The sequence below is a fragment of the Corythoichthys intestinalis genome, chromosome 2, assembly GCF_030265065.1.
Source record: "Corythoichthys intestinalis isolate RoL2023-P3 chromosome 2, ASM3026506v1, whole genome shotgun sequence".
NCBI classification, from domain to species: domain Eukaryota; kingdom Metazoa; phylum Chordata; class Actinopteri; order Syngnathiformes; family Syngnathidae; genus Corythoichthys; species Corythoichthys intestinalis.
Window position 1 is genome coordinate 76,980,906 of NC_080396.1, and position 18,938 is coordinate 76,999,843.

The window sequence follows — 18,938 nt, forward strand, 5'->3', positions numbered from 1 at the left end:
GGCGCCAAATTCTTCCATTTTTTCGCCAAAACACCGAATTCGGAAAATGACTGATAACTCCCTCATACAACGTTCAATCTATTTTAAATCTGGCATGTGTGTGAGGTATACCAGCCTGAGCAGGACTGGATTGAAAATTTACCATTTGTGCCTGGCGCCTCCTAGTGGGAACAGGAAATGCCCTTTTTTACGGGACACACTCCTCCTCTAAAGGGAAAAAATCAATCTACCTCAAACCTGCATAAGGGAAACCTTAAGACCTGTCTTCAGGTGCCTGATGAAAAATATTGAAGTTTCGTTGAAGCGGAGGGGTCCAAACAGGAAAGTGAAAATGACTGTCAACAATTTTTCTCTCCAAAAACTTTGAACAGTCATAACTCGGCAGATATACAAGATATCTGCGCCAAACTTCCCGTGCTTGTTGAGAGTCATACCCTGAAGGGCCTTGTAGGGGTCATTTGCATCAACCCTACAGCGCCAACTAGTGGCGATAGAAAGTCACTCGTTTTTCCAAAACATGTCCAGTTCTTTTCATGTTGGTCATTGTAGTTTCAAGACCTATTAAAATACTTTTTTACGGCCCATGTCCACGTGTCTCTGTCTGTTGCCGTGACGACCCTTTGTTCGCCATTTAAAGGAAATATTTTTTTTCAGAGACTCAGGGAGCTTATAGAGCCACAATAGTTGGCACACTTGGTCGAATTGGCCCAGTTAGAAGATTAATTTTGGTTTTGAATAAGGGCTTGGCTGCACAGCTCAGTAGTGGCTCCTTTTTTGTAGTACTCTCTCCAATAGGGGTTTTTATCTCTTGGGTGTGGGAATGTAAATAGGCGACTTTCGAGCATGTTAGGTTCTAATGAGATGATTAGAGAGGAGGATCTGCCACCACCCTGACCTGCACACAGTCCGAGTTGCGTGACGTCCGAGTTGCGCTAGATTGCGAGGGCCCGTTCAGTCCTGCTTGCAGGCCTAGTTATTATTATTATTATTATTCTTTTTTCAGGGCAAATGAAAATGGCCAATTTGGAGGCCTGAACATGCACGAAAAGTCACCAAAATTTGCACATACGTGCGGCTTTGCGTAAATTTCGATAATCTTGTGTCGTTTTGAAAAAATGTCAAAAAATGGCTCAGTGGCGCCCCCTTGACCCTTAAAATTTTCAAAAAGGCCTCTCCTCTCAGGTTTTCAACGTAGAGCAATGAAATTTGGGGAGTAGATACCTTATGCCTAACTGTTCAAAAAAGCCTCTTGCACCCATATTCCAAATCCAACAGGAAATCGGATATTTTGGATCAAATGTGAAATTTTTATCGGTTCACAGTTGGAGTTTACATTTGGAGGCCTGAACATGCACGAAAACTCACCAAAATTTGCACATACATGCAACTTTGCGTAAATTTTGATAATCTACAAAAAAAATTAACAAAATGGCTCAGTGGCGCCCCCTTGAAATTTTCAAAAAGGCCTTTCCTATTAGGTTTTTTCAACGTAGAACAATGAAATTTGGCGAGTCGATACATTGTGCAAAACTGCTCCAAAAAGTCTCTTGCACCCATATTCCAAACCCAACAGGAAGCCGGAAATTTTGGATCAAATGTGAAATTTTATCGATTTACATTTGAGACCTTGTCGCTGAAGAAAATAGTTGGATCGTCTTCAAAATTGGTCAGACTATTCAGGAGACCTATGAGATCTTAAGTTTTCAAAATGGTGAGTTTTCACTCAAGGGTCTGACCTGGGCGTGGTCCCAAAGTCGGCCATTTTTGGGCAAAATACCAAATTCAGAAAATGATTAAAAACTCCGTGATACAACGTTCAATCTTTTTCATTTCTAGCATGTATATGAGATATCCCAGCCTGTACACGACTGCATTGAAATATTACCCATTAGGCCTGGCGCCCCCTAGTGGGAACAGGAAATGGCCTTCTTTACGAGACAGGCTCCTCCTCCAAGGGAAAAAAATCTATTGACCTCAAACCTGTTTCAGGGGAGCCTCAAGACATGTGTTCAGGTCCCTGATGAAAAATATTGAGGTTTCGTTGAAGCGGAGAGGTCCAAACTGGAAGTGAAAATGACCGTCAACAATTTGTCTCGCCAAACATTTTGAACAGTCATAACTCGGCAGATATGCAACATATCTGCGCCAAACTTTCCGTGTTTGTTGAGAGTCATACCCTGAAGGTTCTTGTAGGGGTCATTTGCATCAACTCTACAGTGCCAACTAGTGGCGACAGAAAGAAGTTTTAAAAAAGGCCTTTCCTATTGGGTTTTTTCAACATAGAGCAAGGAAATTTGGGGAGTAGATACCTTATGCAAAACTGCTCCAAAAAGTCTCTTGCACCCATATTCCAAATCCAACAGGAAATCGGGTATTTTGGGTCGAATGTGAAATTTTCATGGGTTCACAGTAAGAGTTTACATTTGGAGGCTTGAATATGCATAAAAACTCACCAAAATTTGCACATACATGCGGCTTTGGATAACGTTCGATAATCTTGCAACGTTACGAAAAATTTTAACAAAATGGCTCAGTGGCGCCCCCTTGAAATTTTCAAAAAGGCCTCTCCATTTAGGTTTTTCCAACATAGAGTGATGAAATTTGGAGAGTCAAAACTTTGTGCAAAACTGCTCCAAAAAGTCTCTTGCACACACATTCCAAATCCTACAGGAAATCGGGTATTTTGGATTGAATGTGAACTTTTTATCGATTTACAGTGTGCACATTTTACACCTTGGCACCTAGGGAATTAGTTTGATCATTCTCAAAAATGGCGAGACTGTTCATGAGGCATATGAAATCTTAAGTTATAAAAATGGTGTGTTTTCATTCACGGGCCTGACCTGGGCGGGGCGCCAAATTCTTCCATTTTTTCGCCAAAACACCGAATTCGGAAAATGACTGATAACTCCCTCATACAACGTTCAATCTATTTTAAATCTGGCATGTGTGTGAGGTATACCAGCCTGAGCAGGACTGGATTGAAAATTTACCATTTGTGCCTGGCGCCTCCTAGTGGGAACAGGAAATGCCCTTTTTTACGGGACACACTCCTCCTCTAAAGGGAAAAAATCAATCTACCTCAAACCTGCATAAGGGAAACCTTAAGACCTGTCTTCAGGTGCCTGATGAAAAATATTGAAGTTTCGTTGAAGCGGAGGGGTCCAAACAGGAAAGTGAAAATGACTGTCAACAATTTTTCTCTCCAAAAACTTTGAACAGTCATAACTCGGCAGATATACAAGATATCTGCGCCAAACTTCCCGTGCTTGTTGAGAGTCATACCCTGAAGGGCCTTGTAGGGGTCATTTGCATCAACCCTACAGCGCCAACTAGTGGCGATAGAAAGTCACTCGTTTTTCCAAAACATGTCCAGTTCTTTTCATGTTGGTCATTGTAGTTTCAAGACCTATTAAAATACTTTTTTACGGCCCATGTCCACGTGTCTCTGTCTGTTGCCGTGACGACCCTTTGTTCGCCATTTAAAGGAAATATTTTTTTTCAGAGACTCAGGCAGCTTATAGAGCCACAATATTTGGCACACTTGGTCGAATTGGCCAAGTTAGAAGATTAATTTTGGTTTTGAATAAGGGCTTGGCTGCACAGCTCAGTAGTGGCTCCTTTTTTGTAGTACTCTCTCCAATAGGGGTTTTTATCTCTTGGGTGTGGGAATGTAAATAGGCGACTTTCGAGCATGTTAGGTTCTAATGAGATGATTAGAGAGGAGGATCTGCCACCACCCTGACCTGCACACAGTCCGAGTTGCGTGACGTCCGAGTTGCGCTAGATTGCGAGGGCCCGTTCAGTCCTGCTTGCAGGCCTAGTTTATTTTGTTTCAGCTTGTTCTTTTGTGTTCTGATGCGAGTCATTAAAATAAAGAATGTTATTTAAAAGTTTTTTAGTTTATTTTTGCATATGCAGCTGTTCCTCTGTCAGAGAGGCGCGTCCATGCATGTGAGCACAATATCCGAAACAGAAATATATTTAACATACATTTGCAGCGTTATTTCGTTGTGTACGCTCATTTATAATGATAATAAAAATATGTAGACTTTTTAAACATTAAGAAAACTTACGGTTTTTTCTGCCAACTCGAATAAATAAAAATAAATGTCTGTTGCTGCATTAAGCCAAGTAAATGAGCATAAACTATCCACCTGATAGAACAGACACACAAATATAAACGATATAAATGTTTATTGAATATGCATCTTACAGTCTTGTTTATCTGGGAGAATTTGTGACAAAAGACAAGTTTTAATTTATCATTATGCACATCGGCATCGTCACAATTGTGATCACACAAAACGCAACCACGCATTGCAAACCCCGCATTTGCTCCTCCTGCTGAAACGGGCTCGGGCCTACAAATGAAATGTACATTTTCGGGGGGTTTTCGGGCTCGGGCCTACAAATAAAACGTAAAATTTCGGGCTTTCGGCCTTTAATACACGCGGGCCGGGTCGAGTCGGGCTGGATTTTTTTAGACCCGAACTAAGCTCTAATCGAGAGAGCAGAGATATGGGACATAACATAACAATGGCTGAAGCAGAGAAAGAGGGAGCGAGAAAGATTATTGATGCACCTAACACATTGAAAGCGGACGTCTGGAGACATTTTGGCTTCTACGAGGTTGGTGGGAAACTTGACCAGAGTTAGGTGGTGTGTAAAAAATGAAACATGAGAATAATAATAAAAATGGGGAAACCAAATCCGTTGCATCACCGGAATTGTGCAGGGAAGATTTTTGAACGTACTTATATATTTTAAAATGCGCTGAATCGATTCGGCTTGTTGCCCGCATTGAATCGAATCGTCCATGCCCCGCATCGGGATGCATCGCCGCATCGATTATTGTTGACACCCTTAATAGCTAATGCTATGTAAGTGTAACAGTTAACATACATAGCTAATGCTAAGTTGCATGCTTTTTCAGTTTCAGGGGTGAAAGTGGTTATAATTTCTTGCCGGAACTCCCCGAGGTGAAGGTCACCACGGAGCCACACATTTTATTTATTTATTTATTTATTTATTGGGGGGGGGGGGGGGGGGGGGGGTTGTCAAAATTACTGAAATGCAAAGACAACTGTTTTGGTCAGTTATTTCTATGACATATACAAACACTGATTTTCATTCAAAATTTTATTTTTTTCAATGATTCGCCAAATAAAAGTTAACAAAAACAGCTATAACCCCAACCTCCATCTCCTAATTTCTATTTTCCCTCATTTCCACACATACTACATGCCAAATCTCAATTTTAACTACTTAAGAACATAAGATGTATATTGAAATTGAAGATAATGTAAACATTCACTTTTTGTTGTGTTTTTTAATAATAAAGACATAAGTATGAGGAAAAATCCAATTGGAATCAAATAAACCTGCAGTCTGAATGCGGCATAAGATTCGTTCTTAATTTATACATGTGTATTTACCTCAGCCTGTATGTTTTCGGCGTTCTTTTGAGCGCACACGGAAGGTGATCTTGCATCATGCGATGGCCATTGTGCAGGTGGTCTTAGGACAGGATGGAGGAGAGAAGGAAATGACTGTTGCCATGGCAACCCTGAGCAGCTGATGGTCGGGTTGCGTGAAGGAGCCGTCAGCTGAGAAAGTGAGAGCTGACGGGAAACACAGGTTAATACTTATTATCGTGTTATGTCGTGTCATTAAATCTTGTGATTGTGCTGTTAGGAATCATTTTGATGTCAGTAAAACAGGAATCGGTTTGGTTGGTCTTACTCATTAACCTCAGTGCCTTTGATATTTGGGTTTACCTGCCTATTAACACTAGAACTACCAAGGGTGGATCAGTGGATACAAATTACATCTTCACCTAATCAGCATACCTTTTGTAAGCACTATGGTCCTCATTAGTCATTCCCATTTACACTGGCAAACCCACAGGGTTGGATTGCTCCAATAAGCATCTTGAGTGTTTGTAGGGCAGGGCTACCTTGGTTGATGGGGGAAGGGTAAACTAGTGCTATTCTAGCTGCCCTGTTGTCACTTTTCAAGCCCAGAAGACAGGTTGTGGTGAAAAAACCACCATAAAACAGCCCAAACTACTGACAGGATGTGACTTTTCTTTTCAAGTGTTTACTTGTCCCTTCAACTCTTCCAGGTTTATCCTCTGTGTAAACCAAATTGAACATACTAGTCAGGTTTTCTTTCTTTTTTTTTCAACTTCATGCATTGTACCATACTGTGGTCAGACTTAGGGGAAGTTTACATGGCGACTCTGCGACACAAAGACGCAATGACTGAGTTAGGGACTCGCCTCGCGTGCATATGGTGTCGGCGAAGACGAAAATGAATCCTGCCTCCAAAGTGGAACAATCCGATTGCGGGGGGTTGAGGGGGGCTTCCTCGGCATGCATATCAAAAGGCTCCTGCAGCGCGAGACCGCGTCGTTAACGTCAGCACTCGTACACGTCACATTGGGCGTGCTACTAAACATTAAAAACAGCAAATATGGCGGAATGTCGGCTTTAATTTACTGTTTTAATCATATTTTTAAATTAAATATGTTGAACGTTTCAATTTTTGTGCCTTTTTGAGCAAAAGAAAAAACACATTGCTTTGAGTGGGCGGGCATATTTTTTTTCCGGGCTGAGGGAGCTTGGTGGGGTCAAAGTGCATCATTCTCTGTCGCCCAGTAAATCTGCACTGCCCCCTAGGGCCTGGCATGAATACTACATCGTTTTCATGCGGAATCGCGACATTGGTCAAATGGCGACGCAAATGCAAATGCAAATTTGACATTTTTCATATTCTCGGACAGTCACCATGTAAACGGCCCCTTACAGTACTAGTATGTCTCACATATACTGTATGTGTGTCTAAACTGTATGGAGACAGAAAGGTGCCATTGGATGGTTGTCTGATGCAATGAACACCTTTAGAGGTCATTTTCTCTCCCCCTTCCAAATAGGCTTGTCCATTTGGACAAAACAGTTGTTGCTTGTCGGACAGTGGACCACTCAGGCAAGCAATCGAGGGGTCAACCTTTTTACATCTTCCAAAAGCTCCAGTTTGCCTATACTGCTGGCCAATAGTATCAGGCACCCCTGCAATTATGTCAGATAATGCTCAATTTCTCCCAGAAAATGATTGCAATGACAAATGCGTTGATAGTAATATCTAGTGATGTGCCCTCGTGTGCCGAGTAAACCAGGAAAAAAAATCTGCAAAGCATGTACCGAGGCATGTGTTGATTACGCTTGTGGCCACGCCCGAAGCCTCGGAACGTGCGTTGCTACGTCCGATGCCTCGCGAGACGGGCTTCCTAGTTATCGCCAACGCATGGTTTCGCAGGTGATTCGAAATAAAATGGTGCACCGAGACAACAATGAGCTGACAGGTGACACTGACACACCCAACTCGCATCTTCAAACCTCAATTCAATCGGATTCGTTTTATAATGGACACACCGTCCACAACGAAAAAGAAGAGAACATCCACTGTCTGGGATCATTTTGAGCAGAGCTCTCCTAAAATGGTACAAAGTATAATAACCAGTGTGAATATATATTGTAAATTATTGTAACAACACAGTGTATCCCTCGTTTTAATGTCTTTTTTCTGCTTGCCGATATTTCAAGAGGATAAGTGCAAACTTTATTCTAAAGAACTTGGGTACCAAGAGAACTCTTCATCTATTTTGAGGTATTGTACCCCGGCTTCATCCGTCCCTTGCTTAAGACTATTTTCAAAAGCTGGAGAAATCCTATCTATAAAAGAAACCGTTTAAAGCCCAAAACTTTGGAAATGTTAGTTATCCCCAATAAAAATGAACGAAAGGTGTGTCTTGTTCCTTGTTTATATGTCAATGTATAAAATACAGCAAACATTCTTTCAAGTAGAGCCTATCTTGAGCTCGGGTTGGGCCCAAAATGTCAATCATTTTCGTTCGGGACGGGTCGGGTCGGCCGGACTTCTTCTCTCGCTTTTTAAAAAACTTTTTAAAACATAAATATATATTTGTATATGGATGTTAAACTAAGGAATACATATTATAAAATAAATAAATTGTATAAAACAGAGAAAGGACGCTGTGGTAATCCCAAACATGAGCCTCAGCTGACGAGTGCATTGTTTGCGCACATGAAGGCTCTGGGGCTCACCGCGCGTCTGCAACTCTGCATCCTGATATTTCCTTTTCGAATTTCGATATGGATATGATATTAGTCAAACATCTTTATGATCATTTGTTTCGAGGGCCGCACCTATTCGTGCAAAGCAGGACATCGTGGAGTTCGTGGTGTTCCTTAAAATGTTCTTATTTTGTTTCAGTGCTCCTTAAGGCAGGTTGTTCTTTTGTGTGTTCTGATGCGAGTCATTAAAATAAAGAACGTTATTTAAAAGTATTTTTAGTTTATTTTTGTTTATGCTGCTGTTCCTCTCCTTGTCAAAGAGGTGCGTCCATGAGAGCACAATATCACACACAGAAATATATTTAACAAACCTATCCAGCGTTATTTCGTTGTGTGCATGCATTTATAATGATCATAAAAATATGCAGACTATTTAAAAATGAAGAAAAATTGCGTTTTTTCTGCCAACTTGAAGAAATTAAAATAAATGTCTGTTGCTGCATTTTGCCAAGGAAATGACGCATGAACTATCCACCTAATAGAACAGACACAGAAATATAAAAGCTATAAATGCTTATTGAATGTGCATTTGACAGCCTTGTTTAACTGGGAAAATTTGTTATAAAAGACAGGCTTTAATTTGTTGTCATTATGCACATATAGGCATCGTCACAAATGTGATCACACAAAACGCAACCATTTTCCAAGCAGTGTTGTGTCCAGGTCTGACTGACGCATTGCATCCCCGCATTTCCTCCTTCTGGGTTCTCACAAATAAAACATAAAATTTCGGCTTTTTTTCGTGCTCGGGGATACAAATAAAAAATACAATTTCGGGTTTTTTCGGGCTCGTGCCTGCAAGTTAAGTTAATTGCTCGGGTCGGCTTTAATACACGCGGCCGGGTCGGGTCGGGCTGGATTTCTTAGGCCCGATCTAGGCTCTACTTTCAAGTAACTCAGACAAGTTCATTCACATCCCAACTCCCTGGCCCATCAAATCCATGGTATCATTTTAATCACTCTGTCTGTCATGACATTTATTCTCCACATGAAGGCGTAATACAACAAGTGAAGCCTCATGATGCTTTGGCCCAGGAGCGAAGCAGTTTGATGGAAAGCCTCATTGCTTCATGATGCTTCAGTTTGCCATCACTAGTAATATCTGCATTTATTTTGCTTGCAATGAAAAAAAAACAAAGATTTAATCCCCCCCCCCCCCCACACACACACACACGCACACACACAAAACTCCAAAAATGGGCCGGACAAAAGTATTGCCACCCTTTGAAAAATCATGTGATGCTTCTCTAATTTGTGTAATCAAAAGCACCTGTTACTTCCCTGTGGCACATAACAGGTGGTGGCAATAACTAAGTCACACTTGCAGCCAGTTAAAATGGATTAAGGTTGACTCAACATCAATGTAATGTATACCGAAGCTTGTGTTTGCTGTGACAAAACAGCTGTTTTAGCTGCTGTTGAAAGTTCTTTGGTCATTTTGTCCTTTAACATAATAAACTGTAAACCTTGACAACTGCATGTTGGACTTGTCAAGACAAAGTAAAGGTGCTTGATGGGATTTCAGATGTTCTAACACTCCAATTTTCTAAAATGTAGCTATTCTGGTTTAGCTACCGTTCTGAATGCTAGTCGTAGTTTCATGCCACATGGCCCTCTCATCATTTTTACACTAACCCAGGAGTTAACGAGACTGGATTTGCAAATATTCGAGATGCTAATTGCAGCTATCCAGAGTGACCCCCCCCCCCTTCACACCTAGGCTGCTTGATTGCTTGTTTGAGTGGTCTATTGTTTGACAAAGCAAAGTAGTCAGTTTGGTATCGGGGTCATTTCACAGCTTTCTGGTATTTCTTTATAGCCCAAAAAAAAACAACAACAAAAAACACGGTAAGCAAAACAAATGTATTTCTAGGAGATGGCATTGAACATTATTGAGTGATGAAAGAGACAGTTTCCTATTGATCTAAAAAAAGTTCCAAGGCTCCAGACTGCCCCTAAATAGTCACCACCAACGATTAAAACGATTAATCGATTTTTGGTGGGAGCATATCGATAACCTTTTGGGCTACAAAGTATAGCGATATTTCATCTTATCGATATATTGTCACACCCTCTAACTGTCATAGGTTTTTTTTTAATCTTTATTTTAAATTTGTCACCGAATGAATGTCTTTAGATGGGAGCAAACGCACCATAGCAAAATAGTCTTCAGCAATGGACACACATGGATAAAATAAATATGCTTTTAAAAATATTTTATGACACATCCAAGGTCAAGTTCCAAGGTTTCATATCTGGCTACTATGTGAGGTATACCGGCCTGAAAACGACTACATTGAAAAATTACCCATTAGGCCTGGTGCCCCCAGCTGGGAACAGGAAACACCCTTTTTTACAAGACAGGCTCCTCCTCCAAAGGAAAAAAATCAATTGACCTCAAACCTGCATCAGGGGAGCCTGATGAAAGAATATTGAGGTTTCGTTGAAGCAGAGGGGTCTAAACAGGAAAGTGAAAATGACTGTCGCCATTTTGTCTCCCCACAAATTTTGAACAGTCATAACTGGGCAGACATACAACATACCTATGCTAAAATTCCCCTGCTTGGTGAGAGTTGTACCCTGAAGGTTCCTGTAGGGGTCATTTGCCTCAACCCTACAGCACCAACAGAAAGTCAATCATTTTACATAGACTGTACATGTCCAGTTCATTTCAGTTGGCCATTGTAGTTACAAGACCTTTTGTTCCCATGACGACCCTTTGTTAGCCATTAAAACGAAGTAGATTTTTTGGCACACTTGGTCGAATTGGCCCTATTAGATGATTCTTTTTGTTGTTGAATAAAGGTGTGGCTACACAGCTTCATAGCGCCTCTTTTTTGTAGGACCCTCTTCAAGACGGTTTTTGTCTCCTGGGTGTGTGAATGTATTTCTAATTACAAAAAAGAGTTTCGAGCAAGTTAGGTTATCATGAGATGAAAATAGACAAATTGGAGACCTTAACATGCTCGAAAACTCATTTTGCTAATTTTGCGAACTTGTGGAAAACCATAACAAAATGGCTCAATATCGCCCCCTTGAATTTTTCAAAAATGCCTCTCCTAATAGGTTAGGACAGTACTTCTCAAATTGTGGGGGGCACCCCCGCGGGGGAGCGCAGAGTGATGCCCGGGGTGGCGCATGTGACTTCCGGGAACATCCTTTTTTGCCATACTAGAATAAAGTGTAATTGCACATCCACTCAATGGGTTTATGCAGAATTTTTGAACCAAGCACACAGCAAAAAGCACTGGATATATGAAGAGCTAAGACGAGGAAATATGACGAAGCGTTTGGCTTTTGCCTTTGATTTTAATACAGTGGTAGACGAGGAAAGACCAGTCTGTTTACTGTGCCTAAAAATGTTAGCAGCGGACAGCAGGGAGCCAAATCAATTAAGACGTCAATTAAAGACATTAGACCCCAATCACATTGATAAGCCGCTTGATGTTTTTTCAGCCTAAACATGCCAAATATTGCCAACAATCATCCCGTTTTGTCAGTATTAAGTCAAACCAACGAGCATTTTTAGCATCACAATAGTTGGCATACCAAGTTGTTCAGTGCAAAATAACCTCACACCATAGCAAAGGAGCTGCTACTGCCTTCAGCAAAAATGAAAACTCTCTGTCCAATGACACTGTCATTTTGGTTCTATTTTTCTTTTTTTTTTTTTTTTTTGTCCTCGGTCAAATTGTTTGGCTTATTGTCCTCATGAGTTCATGGTGCAGAGAGTTGGGGTGGGGGCGTGAAACATTTACGGCTTCCGTTTGGGCGTGACAGAAAATAATTGAGAAACACTGGGTTAGGATTCAATGTAGACTGTTGAAAATTGTGGAGTTGATACCTTTTGCCGCCCTGAAGTGATGGTTGCTCTGAGGATGGGAGGGATGGACTTATTTGAGAGGGTGGGGCTTAAAGTTAGGTTCTTAACATGCATTATTTAATTTATGTTTATTTTCAAGGAACCCCTTATAGCATCATGGAGTGAACGAAGTTGGAATGCAGTTTCACTGTTGAGGCATTGTCGTGCTCAAGGCCGGCAGTCGATGTGGTCCAGTATTGGCAGGACACACTCATTGACCATGTTAACATAACGGTCAGATGTCAGTGATACTGTTTATTTTCTTCACAAAACAATCAGCCAATTATGCCAACTGGCGATCGTGCACACCAAACAGTTACACGTAGTGCGTGTAGAGAACGTTGATGAAGTTCTCTGGGGTTTTCAGGACTCAAATAGCGTATGTTTTGCTTATTTACAGATCCTGAAAGATGGAAGTGAGCCTCATCACAGAGTAAAATAAGTGTGTCGTCAGGCAAGCTCAAAAGCGCCTCACATGCATTTTCACGAGCACTAAAGTCGCGTTTATTACGTTCTACCACCATAGCTAATTTGTAGGGATGAAATTTCAATTCTTCATGAAGGATTCGTCTCACAGAACGAGCAGACAACCCAAGAGCAGATGTTTGCAGGCAGACCGTCGAGGAGATCTCAAAACAAATTGTCTCATCACATCAATGTTTCGGGATGTCCTTGCTGTTCGTGGGAGGCCAGGTTTCATTTTCTATACATCACCCGTTTCCCCAAGTTGTTTACCCAAGAAACAATCGACTGCCGGCCAGGAACACGACCACGGGGGGGGCAATATTGAAATGTCTACGGAATGCACGTTGCGTTGCGACGATTGAGCGACCGCTTGAACAAAATGCCTCAACAGCGAAAGCGCGTTCCAAATTCGTCCACTCCATGACGCTCACTGGGTTACCTGAAAAATGAACACAAAATAAATAACCCACAATAAGAACCAAACTTTAAGCCCCACCTTCTCAAATTAGTCCATCCCTAACATCCTCAGAGCAACCATTGGTTCAGGGCGCCAAATTTAAGAAAGCAAGTTGCTCTGCCCCACCTTGTATTAACCCTACAGCGCCAACTAGTGGCAGCAAAAAGTCATTCATTTTACTTATACATATCCATTTCCTTTCAGGTTGGTCAGTGTAGTTACAGTACCTTTTGTAATACTACATTTTAAGGTCCATGTCCACATGCTTCCGTCTGTTGCCATCACAACCCTTTGTTCACCATTAAAAGGAAGTAGATTTCTTCAGGGATTTCACCATCATTATCATGGCTCTTGCGTTGGGGCTGGTTTCCCGTCCCATTGCATAGAGCTGACCAGGTGCCCGAGGCCACTCCAGTACTGGCGGTCTTGTGCCAGCAGATTTGCATCGTTCAAGGTAACTCCATGTTGTTGGAAATCGTCCGTGATGGTGTCAAGCCATCGAGTGCGGGGCTTTCCTCGTGGTCTCCTCCAGCCTGCAGCCTTTGGGTCAAACTCCAGGATGGCTCTTGTCGGGTGGTCAGGAGGAAGACGAAGAACATGGCCGAGCCAGCGGATGTGGCGCTGTGCAGCCAAGCGGGAGGCTCGCAGCACTTCTTTGGAGATTTGCTGGGGCTACCTGATGCTCTAGATGATTCTGAGACCCCTGCTGCCAAAGCAGTCTATTCTTGTGGCCAGTGTCTTGTTTAAGGGCCATGTTTCAGAGCCATAGAGGAAAATAGAGAGTACGGTGGTGTGTAGATTTGGATTTAGGCAGTTTATATTCAATTAGAAGATTAATTTTGGTTTTGAACAAGGGCAAGCGCCACAGCTCAGTAGTGCCCCCTTTTTTGTAGGACCCTTTTCAATAGGGGTTTTTTCACTTAGGTGTGTGAATGTATTTTTAATCTCATGATATACAAAAACATCACTGTCAGCCATGCTCACAACACAAAACAAGTTCCACATAAAAAAAGACGACTTTTGAGCACAGGTTAATTTCTCATTAGATGAGGAGAGGTGGTCTGCCACCGCCCTCAGCTGTGTGACATCTGAGTTACATTTTTTTTAATGGTATATTTTTAGAACTCTTAATTAGAAAAAGAGTGAATTTTACGATTTTTGTTGTTTTTAAGTTAAACATGTTTAGAAAAAACAAAGATGTTCTATTAAACGGCTCAAAAAAGAGGATTTGGACAGTCAATTGACTGTTCTCGATTAATTTGACAATCGATTAGCCGTCGATTAATCCTGTAGTGGCCAGACATAGAAAAACATAAAAGAAACAAATTTCAACCACTTATATGGTGTTGTAGAAGGCCTTTGTAGATGAAAATGAAGTGTTTGCAAAAAAAAAAAAAAAAAAACGTTTTTGTAAAGTTTTATGAGAACGTTGTAATCTTACAATGCTGGCTAAATGGGGTAGCAGAATTTCCTGACTCTAACCCTAGTTGTACTCATTGTCGAATCAGAAAGATACAAATGTTTGTATCTCAGTAAAAAAAAAAAAAAAAACACTATGGGTTAATTTGCACTGGTTGATTGCTTGTTACATAGCCCTAGAACACTACATAATATTAATAATAATTTCAACAGGAGTCATATTTTTACAAATAGCATATTTATTTAGAAACATAACATCAGCAACAGGTGCAAGCCGTGTGTCTGTCTCCCAATACATTCGCACTCCAGCCATTTGTACCAGGCCCATCTTGAGATACATGCCCATCATTCGTTCTATTTCTTCTTTGTTGGTGTTTATGGAGCTTCCATGTGTTTGAAGGCTATACTCATTTGTGTTTATTGTGAGTGACTCAATCATGTCTTCAGACAAAGTGAAGCATTCCAATGGTGTGTCAAGGGAATGAACATCTTTTTTGAGAGGTGGGCCAGAAATATCCAAATCAGGGCTGATGAAAACTTTTTTCTGCAAGCGATATCTGTCAAGGGGCATGGCATGCTTGGCTGGTTGGTGCCCAATGTCCTCATTGGCTGGGCAGTCAGTGGGTGGATGGTTTTCTTTGTCCACTTCTTCGTGGGTTTCGTCATCTGACTCTTCATGAGCTTCATCAAAGCCTATGTCCACATCACTCTCTTCATTTTGGACAGCATCGATGACCTCCTGCACAGTGTAGAAGGTCTTTCTCCTTGCTGAAGACATTCTGAAATGACAAAAAACTAAATGGAAATAACATAGGTACATGGGTGGGGGGCAAAGTAACCTATTTACACATCTCACTAATCAAACAATACTGTCTGGCCAACCTATTGTGCTCTGATTATCAGGTGAGAATGTTCAAGAATGTGAAAACCATCATCCCAAAAGGAAGGCATGTTGCATTTCTACAAAGATGATCATGTCTGCAATGGGAATGCATTTCCCAACGTTGTCACCTTTTTTTGGAACAATGCAACAGGCACACTTCATCATCCCCCCAGATCTAACTGCTTAGGCGATGAATCGAACCAACATAATAGGCACATATGTACAATCAGAATGAGAAACTGAACTATTGTAGGTGATTACAATTATAAGCAGTAGAAAGAGGTACGCTATTGCAATATATTTCAGTAATACAGCTTCTTGTACAGTGGGTTCCAAATAGCACTGGTTTGGAAATTATAAATAAATATAAAGATATATATAATATAGTATGTAATACAGTATATCTGGAAAGTGTAAAAGATGTGTGTAATTTTAAAATATATTGTGAAAAATAGAAGGTCTCTGTCAAAATGTCTATTTCGGCTACACTTAGCCAGGTAACTTGTAAACCTACACCATGGCCATTTTGACTACCCAAGGGCCAGAGTTGTAAAATTACAACATACATACAAGATGCTCTAATTTACATTTGATTAATGTATTTCACAATAACTGCATATGTACATGATCTGGTAAGTGTAATGATTACAAAAAAAATATTACAAAGGCATTATACTTACTTAAATCTGATAAATGCAGTCCAAGGAACCAAAGTGTTGTTGCACGGCCAAAGTTCTTCAGATTCTGAAAGTCCTGGAACTGTTGGCAGGGTTGATATACAAATTTCCTATCCACACCTATTGTGAGACTGAACAGTAGGACCCAATGACTACACTAATGTAAAAAAACAACAAAAAAACATTTCAACCTTTTTTACAAAAAATAAAAATGTTGTAATTCTACAACACTGACCTCTACAGATCGTGGCAACTCGTATTTTTAATACAAAAACATTTTTTGGCAAGATTTCATTGGCAGTGTGAGCCATAATTGTTGCTCTGCCCACTCACAAATGTCAACTTTCCAAGACTACATAACATGTCAACACGTGAGCTCATTCACACTGAGGCCAAAGCTTTGGCAAAACAATGCATTCAATAGCTGTGGGTTCCATTTTTCTCCTGCTGCCACGTTATCAGGTCAAACCATCATCTGTTCACCTTCTGGTTTCACGGGTTAGCACGTCAGCATACATACTGTATGTCGGGGGATTGCGTGTGTACTGCGTATGCACACAGTCTGTGGTGACCTCAAAAAGAATCAAGTGAGGAAAAAATGGAAAGGCTGCCGTTACAGTGAAGTAGGTGTCTTTGCCCTGGATGGAAAGCTTCTCAAATTCTGACAGGGCTTTGGGACAGAATGATATCCTGTAGAAAGGATGACGAGGGTCATTTTAAGAGCAGTCGCAGGTGTAGCAGTCAAGCACACGAAAGGATGTATTAGTAAGGTGTCAAAAAAGGACTATGAAGTCCATATGTCAAAAATTGCTGCTGACAAGCACTCCTCATAGGTGGTAATAGACTGTTCTACTCTTGACATCTATCCTTTCATGTACGTACATCCCGGATATCTTGTTCAAACTCTGGTCTGGACGGATCCTCAGTCAATCAGAGGGGGAAAAAATTGTCGATGTAGAAACTTGGGTTGGGAATCTCTGGCATGTAGCCGATTCGATACGCATCTAGACACACAGGTTATGATTCGATTAAAAAACGATACATTTTTAAGGCCGAGCAATTCGATACGATTCGATACAGTTTAAGAACAATATGGTTCTATACAGAGTGAAAACGATACAATTTGTTCGTACAGTACTTTAAACATATAAAAAAGACCACATTTCAAATAGCAAAATTAAACAAAATTTCATACCAATGTTGTTTTATTTTTTTATGAAAAAAATACAATAAAATAAGGCCTCAACGTAAACATCTTACAAACAAAAAATATTAATTATATGCAGCAGCTCTAGAAAAAAAAGAATTAAACCTGCTAGTGTTATCATAAATAAATAATAAATTATGCTTTACCACTGGTATAATTGGGGGAATAAAAACATGGCATTTTAGACAGACAGGTCAATAATCATTAATTTAACCTTATACACAGCAGTTATTCACTTATGCCTTTGCATCCACATTTTTTATTCCTCATCACTGTCCATATCTTTTTTGAAGGGCAGATTTTTCTTGAGGAAGATCAACTAATCCACATTTTAATGTTTAACTAGACTGCATTTCGTGGAAACGATATGCAGCCCTTTCCACCATTGTAGTGGGTTATTTTTCAGGGTTAAAAACTCACAATCTCTGTACCGCTCCACACTTCACACTAGCTCTGTCCTATGCGAACAGATCTGGCTGCCTTCATCACTTCAAAGTCCGACTTTTGTTTTCCTGGGTGCGTTGAAAATCAATCGCTGCACGTCGGTGCCCAAACTGTCCATTGTTTTAGCATGTTACTTTGTTGCAACTACTAGTTTCGTTTTGGGCTGTGAAGAAAACGCTACAGAGCGTGCGTTACTGTGGTTTTGTTAGCTCTCGCGTTGCTATGACACGGCCGTGACGATCGGGTAATGACGGTGACTAGTAGCTGTTCTGCCAAAATGCATGGGAAGTTGAGGTAACCACGACTGTGAGTGGTGCTTGTCCATATTACATCATGCTTGCGGTCTCAATCTAAGTGCGCTGTGTGGGGAATGACACAAGCGCAGCATGTGAAGTAAAAGCTAAATTATTATCATTATTAAGCAATGCATTGAACTAGGCATTAGAAGCCGATTCTTGTGGCCGTGATAGCCGAATTCTATCTCTACTATCGGTTCATTGAATATTTAATGGCTAATTACTGTCGAATGGTAACTTTACTTTCGATACAGCAGTATCTCTCACCTGTAAAACCGGATATCCGGTCGTATCGGTTCATCGTTCTCAAGCTAAGTAGAAACTGTACTTTTTAAGGTGTAGCCTATTCATTTTGTGTATTTCTTCATGTAATTAAGTGAAGTACGGATGGGAAAATAATTCTGAGTGTTTCTTCAAACTATACAGGATTGCACTTTTATTTAAAAATGAATTAAAATACCAGAGCTTAGCCTCAAACGGTATAAAAATAAAATACATAAAGGAGGATCTAAGTACAACAACAGAACAATTGGCTAACTTGCATAGCAAAAGTCCGCTAGCTTAAATGAGCTAGCAGCCATGTTAAATGAGTTATGTCATATTCACTGTTGCCACTAGAGGGCAGTGTATCCACCCAAATCAATCAACTTTCAAAACAAATCATTACAACGCCACTCCGATTAAACGCAGCAAAATTTGATTTGAAGCTTTTTTTCCTAATCGAATTACTTGAGTTAATCGATTAATCGTTGCAGCACTAAATCTTATAAAACATATATTAAAGTGCGTATGACACCAAAAAGCATGTTTATTTCATATTTCACACGGTGTTCTATGCTCCTGAATGAAATGGACCGCTTGGATGTGTGTGGAAGTGATCATTTTTAATATATTCAATTTTTTAATTCTGCGACATGAAAATGAGTGACTTCCGGCTTCAGTCTCGGGTTTAGGACGAATGCAAATGTGACGTAACCCGGGTCAGCATCTCACAATGCAGCATTGCTTTATAGCATGCAGATGGAATGCGGATTCAGCTGGTTTTAATTTGTTTATTTTTTACATCACG

The 18,938-nt window shown here is 40.6% G+C and overlaps 1 protein-coding gene across 9 annotated transcripts in view; it reads right to left on the reverse strand.

Annotated features, from left to right (window-relative positions):
• nphp4 (nephronophthisis 4) overlaps window positions 1–18,938 on the reverse strand; it is a 461,721-nt gene that overhangs the window by 249,026 nt on the left and 193,757 nt on the right. For all 9 annotated transcript variants that reach the window (XM_057860675.1, XM_057860682.1, XM_057860654.1 and 6 more), the window contains one exon: window positions 5,439–5,624. In XM_057860675.1, the coding sequence (XP_057716658.1) occupies window positions 5,439–5,624 (186 nt within the window). The remainder of the gene's footprint in view (window positions 1–5,438; window positions 5,625–18,938) is intronic.